Raw genomic sequence first — 6,273 nt, 5'->3', positions numbered from 1 at the left:
GGCGATCCTTCCGCTCAGCTTCCAAGTAGCCGGAATTACAGGCGTGCGCTACACGCCCGGCTGATTTTTTGATTTATTGTAGAGATGAGGTCTCGCCAAGTTGCCCAGGCGGGTCTCGAACCTGTGGGCTCAGGCAATCCACTCACCTCAGCCTCCCAAAGTGCGAGATTACAGGCTGAGCCACCGAGCCCGGCTTGATTTGATTTTTTAAAAAGGAACATATTTATACTCAATGCCTACTGTGTGCTGGTGCTGTGGAAGGTACTGGAGACACTAAAGTGGAAAGAAAGAAAAGAAAGTTTTTGCCCTCATGCTTACAAATAAATGGAGGAGAGAGGGAAGGGAGGTATTCTGCCTGCAAAGGCCACTTCATGTCAGTTTGATTTGTGACCCAAGAGAAGAGACCAGATTCTAGTTGGAGTGAGTTGAGTTCCCACTCACCCTGTCAAAGCTCCCATCACTCCCTGCTGCTTTGTTTCCCTGATTGCAATTGTGTGGGTACCCTCAGACCCTTTGGAGGTTGACCTGGGTTACTGGAGATGGGCTGGGGAGCCATTTTTTGAGGTTGCTAGTGAGGGAAGGAGTGGGAGAAGAAGCGTGGGTGAATCTTGTTCTTGAGGAGAAATGGGGTGCTTTAAGGGGTGCCATGGAAATAGGAGCACACAGTGATCATTGGTGAGAAAAAGGCAAAATATATTTCCCTCTCAGTTGAGGTAAAGTAGGTAAACACTGTTCCAGGACAGGACAGGTGGGTCTTTGTTCTGATGTTAATGGAGACACCTGGCCAGTCAGCTCTTGAAAGATTCAGCTCTGCATTCCTAAGCTTGAGGTTGGTGATGCTGTGTCCCACGAAGCCCATATGAAAAAGGTTAGGCTTGGATGTCTATGGTAATGATGTGCTCAGGGCTCCCAGAGGCAGGTCAATGTAGATTTGGAAGAGTATGAGTTGGCTCATGCCTCAGGAAAACATCTTAGTAACAGGAGGCAGATATGACAGTGGTTGAGATCAGGGATTTAGCTTCAGACAGACTTGGGTTTGATTCCAGCTCTGCATTTTACCAGATATGTGATTTGGGCAAGTTACTGAAACTCTCTAAAGCCTGAGTTTTCTCATCTGTCATAATAGTACAGATCATAATTGTATCTTTCTTGTAGGATTGTTGTGAGGATTAAATGAGGTAACTCATGTTGTAAGCACTCAATAAAATATTCTTATTAGCAAAATGATCACTATCTAGTGATTCATCTAGAACAGAACCCTCAAACTTTAATGGGTTCAGAGCCTTACTGCTCAAAGTACGGGTGTCAGCCCAGCAGTACTGACATCGACTAGAATCTTATGAGGAATGCAGAATCTCAGGCCCCACCCCAGAACTACTCAATCAGATCCTGCCTTTGACAAGATCCACATGCACATTCCAGTCTGAGAAGCTCTGGTCTGGAAGAGGTCAGATGATGTTCATTATATGCCGAGACACAAGTGAGGCATGACAGAGGCTAAAATGTGGGCTATCAAGAGTAAACCAGGAAAGCAGATGGCTGTCCCTTCCATTCCTTAAAGACATGTAGGCATGGATCTTATCTTCCAAACTCCTGCTTTGCCTTTCCAGCACACATACACAAAACAGAGATAAATTTCTACCTAGTTTCTAGATTTGAGCTGGAATCTATATACATAGATCCCCCAGAGAGGGAATGTGTGTGTGTGTGTGTGTGTGTGTGTGTGTGTGTGTGTGTGTGTGTGTGTGTGTTTAGAACATCAGGGGTCCAATAATTGTTTCATAGTCTCTTTTTCGAGAAGGGGACATTTGAATTTGGCCACAGAGGATTGGTAGGTGGGATTTTATTAGGTAGAGGAAAGGACGTTCCTGGGAGAGGGAAAACAAGAGTCAAAGGCAAGAGGCAGGAGAGTCCAGGGCAGTTCCGTGGACTTCCAAGTAGTTAAACTTGATTTAAGTAGAGAGTGGATGATGAGAACAGTTGTAAGTAAACCTGGAAAGATCTGTGAGACCTTGAGTCCTGTCCAAGATTTTGGATTTTATTCTGAAGGCTAGAGGCAGCCACTGAAGGGGTTCATTGTACAAGTCTGTGCATTCCCCTTGCTCAGAAAGTCTAGCTCTTGAGGAGGGGGGATGAGGCTCACTGGAGGTGGCTCCAGGTCCTTCAGTGCCTGGAGTTCTTGTCCTCTAGAGTAGGCTGGAGGTGGAGCTTGACATCCTGAAAACTTTTAGTGAAATCACAATCGGCTGATTTCACAAATGACCCTACACTGCTGACTTGGCCATTTTATGGACAGTGCTAATGATCTGGTCAATTAGGTCTATACTTGGTACTTCTTGGTACACTTGGTATGTGTATCATTTGGGTGTGATCCCATGTCATCTTTGACCCTTCTGAATTAAGTCTGAAGATTTGCATATCCACCCAGACCAAAACTGGACCTCTAAAGACTCCATTTTGGGAGGACTCTAAGAATAACTGCATAATTAACCTAAAAGGCAATCTAAATTAGAAATCAGCAAATTTAACACTATTCCAAAGTCAAACAGCTTTACCTATGTACTGGCAGGGATGGGGAAAAGGGACTGAGAAAGATCTTGGACTTTCATTAGAGAGATGAGGTGGGCCCCAGGAACTGACCCTTGTACCACTGAACTATGGCATGATCTGTCAAAACCTGTTTCAGAGCTGAGTGCAGTGGCACATGCCTGTAGTCCCAGCTACTCAGGAGGCTGAGGCAGGAGGATTGCTTCAGCTTAGGAGTTCGAGGTTACAGTGAGCTATGATTCTGCCGTTGCACTCCAGCCTGGGCAACAGAGTGAGGCCCTGTCTCTAAAAACAAAACAAACAAAAAACCCTGTTTTAGACCATGTTTATTTTGTCTATCAATGTGAAGAGCAGGCAGAATAGAATAAAAAGCTTTAATAAAATCAAAGTAGCTCACATTTGTCATTTTCTCTGTGCCTCTGGGATCATTCAGAGAAAACAAACCAGTTGGGCTAGTCCAACTTATTCTTTCCCAAGCCCTGCTGCTTTTTTCTTAGTATCTCATATTGTCTTGATGGTTGCTAAGTGACTGTTGGGTTTATACCCAGCATCTTCTCAGATAATGATGTTAATAATCTATAATTACCAAATGTCATCTTTCTCCCCTTTTGGAAAGGTGGACTGGCCATTTCCTTCTTTTAATTCCTGGGTGTTTAATTATGCCCTACAGGATGATGTCAGAGATAATAGCTTGTGAGTCTTTAATAATAACTGCTAATTCCAAGATATTGTAAAGTAAATGTCAAAAGGTTTTGTGCAAAGGTTTCATGTCAAAGGTTTCATATTTTAATCTGTCATTTGAATACTTCCACTTTTTATGATCCTGCTGTTGATTATGGAATTACAGGTCAACTTTTTCTCCATCACCTAACATGAAATTCACCAAGCAAGACCTTCCCACGCAAACATGGATCAATAATCTCAGGTTCTCCATCTCCCACCCTGTCCCAATATATAGATGCAGCTTCATGAATCAAGCTATCCCACCCTACCCCACCCATGGTTTTCACTCCCAGGACACCAGAATTTGTGTGTGGCATACATAAATGAGCCTTTTGTCTATTTCCTTAAACTGTATGAAAATATTGAGCGTGTGCTTATGTACATTTTTCTGGTGATAACTCTAGTAGTTTTCATGAGATTCTTAAAGGTGTCTGTTTACTAAAGCCAGATTAAGAGCCACTGTAAAGAACACACATGCATTATTACTGCAGCCCGAGCTTTTGGAAATAGAGATGATCAGAGTGTGTGCATCCTAATATTTCCCTAAATGACTCTGAATATGCAGATACGACTTCATACAACTCAGGCTCCTTTAGCGTCTAAACCCAGTATTGTGATTCCAGGACCTCAAACATTTCCTGTCTCTACTTCATTCTCTTGTCTTAAGTTGTGGCACCCAGAATATTTCTTCCTAAGCATTGCTCAAGTTATCCCTTTTTCTTCTTTGGACACTGTATTCCTTTTCTATAGCTATTCCCTGAGAAAACCAATTTTGTTTTTCTGTAGTCATCCTTTATTACTCCTTTATTTCAATTTGGATTGCCTGTCTGCATTTTGCTACTGGTAAAATTGCAATGTATTGGGCCAGTGGTAGACCACCACTTGTCAGGAGAAATTTCTTTTGTTCTTTGATTTCTACCTGGTGATGGGTCTCATTGAGTTGTCCTAAACCCTCAGTACTCTTCACCTAAGAAGTTTTGAAAACCATGAAAGCCTGGGCCTTGTGCCTGAGGATTTTAGTTCAATTGGTCTCAAATGGGGTTTGGGCGTTGGCATCGTTTTAAAAAGCTTAACAGGTGATTTCAATATGCAACAAAGAGCGTTGGGGCCTTTCAAAGGATGCTGGTTTACCTAAGGTTTTGACATCCTCGCAGGGTAATCACCTCCTCTTCTTTCCCCAGATGGTGCTCCTGGCCAGGTGTGAGGGGCTTTGCAGCCAGGCATCACGCTCCGAGCCCCTGGTGTCTTTCAGCACTGTCCTCAAGCAACCTTTCCGTTCCTCCTGTCACTGCTGCCGGCCCCAGACCTCCAAGCTGAAGGCGTTGAGGCTGCGATGCTCAGGGGGCATGCGACTCACTGCCACCTACCGGTACATTCTCTCCTGTCACTGCGAGGAATGCAGCTCCTGAGGTCTGCTGCTGAGTGTGGCTTCTGGATGGGACAACAATAGACATGGTTCAACCAGCCAGGGAAGGACTGGCAAGAAAAGAGTTAAGGCAAAAAAACGATGCAGCAACCCCCACGGGACTCTGCATATTCTAGTAATAAAGACTCTACATGCTTGTTGACAGAGAGAGAGATACTCTGGGAACTTGTTTTCAGTTCCCATTTTTCCCTGGTACAATTTCTTTTGGTTCCTTTTCAGATTCAGGCATTCTCCCCCTTGGCTCTGAACGTTGTTTGGGTTTCCAACAATTTAGCATTAGTGGGAAAAAGTGGGCCCCCATGCAAGAGTGTGTCAGGCTGTCACTGTTGGGTGCATATTGGGGAATGATTTTCTCTGGAAAGCAGGAAAGCCCAACTTTTCCTGGGACATCTTCTATTGGGATTTTGGAGTTTTAAAAAATCTTGTCATTTTGGTCTAAGGGTGCCATTGCTGCTAAAGGTTACCAATTTCAAATTCCAGACACCAAGCATGTGGATACGTTTAGCCAGGTTTACTCACAGCCAGCTAACTGACATTAAAATAACTAACAAACGGATTTTCTTATGCTGGAACTCTTGACAGCTATAATTATTATTCAAAAATGACTTTTGAGAAGTAAAGGCGGCATAAAGAATTTGTCACCGGAAGGCTGTCTCAGATAAATTATGGTAAAATTTTGTAAGGGAGCAGACTTTTAAAGACTTGCACAAATACGGATCCTGCACTGACTTTGGAAAAGGCATATAAGTACTAGTGGCATGAAGAATGCACCATACTCATGCATGCAAATTAGACAAGCAAGTATGAATCTATTTGTGGGTGTGCTATATAGCTTTAGCCGTGTCACGGGCATCATTCTCTAATATCCGCGTGTCCATGTGAAGCTTGTTGCCAAAATGGAGGCCTGGCTCATCTTCTGAACACTTGGTTCAAATATGTTTTGGTTCTTGAGGCTCAAATTTTGAGTTATTCCCCATGTTTTGAAATAAAAAGAGAGCATCTTCAAAATTTTGACTGCGTAAGTATTGTTTTTTTTCCTCCTCTATGTCTTACTATGATGTGGACTATAAGTGAGCATCTGCTATGATGTGGGGGAAGGGTCCCAAAACAGAGAGAAATGGGGTTCCAGAATGCATGCTGGGAGTATTTTTTGAAATCAATACACTAAAGTGGTGAGGGCTTATGTAATTTGGCTATATTACTCTCAGAATTTGACCTACTGAATGAACACAAAATCGAATGCATTCTGGCTTCTTAGATGCTATGGAATGAAATGGAGAAGTTGAGAAAATACATATCCATAAGTGAAGTCTGAAGAACCAGCAGAAGGACAAATAGTTCACAAGGAATGGTTTCCGTGCCACTGACTGTCCAGTGCTCCAGCTCCAATGGTACTGCTGAGCATTACGAGAATACTCATGGCGTTGGCATAGTGCTATGCCCACTTTAGGCACACAATCCCAGACTCAGCAACTCAGTTTCCAGTGCAACCTTGACCTACCATGCTGTTCCGGTTAACTGGAGATAACAGTACCCCCCAATGTTAGTATAGCCAACCTGTGAATTACTTTTCCTGT

At 43.3% G+C, this 6,273-nt stretch overlaps 1 protein-coding gene across 2 annotated transcripts in view; it reads left to right on the top strand.

Annotated features, from left to right (window-relative positions):
* Positions 1 to 5,691, top strand: part of NDP (NDP, norrin cystine knot growth factor) — a 79,118-nt gene extending 73,427 nt beyond the window's left edge. For both annotated transcript variants that reach the window (XM_021709527.1, XM_008052000.2), the window contains one exon: positions 4,452 to 5,691. In XM_021709527.1, the coding sequence (XP_021565202.1) occupies positions 4,452 to 4,679 (228 nt within the window). In that variant the 3' untranslated portion in view covers positions 4,680 to 5,691. The remainder of the gene's footprint in view (positions 1 to 4,451) is intronic.
* The last annotated feature ends 582 nt before the right edge of the window (positions 5,692 to 6,273 follow it).

This window comes from Carlito syrichta, unplaced genomic scaffold (assembly GCF_000164805.1).
Source record: "Carlito syrichta isolate Samal-C Ts95f unplaced genomic scaffold, Tarsius_syrichta-2.0.1 Scaffold251657, whole genome shotgun sequence".
In the NCBI taxonomy this organism is placed as follows: Eukaryota; Metazoa; Chordata; class Mammalia; order Primates; family Tarsiidae; genus Carlito; species Carlito syrichta.
Note: the sequence above shows the minus strand (reverse complement) of the source record. Positions and strands in the feature narration are given on the sequence as shown.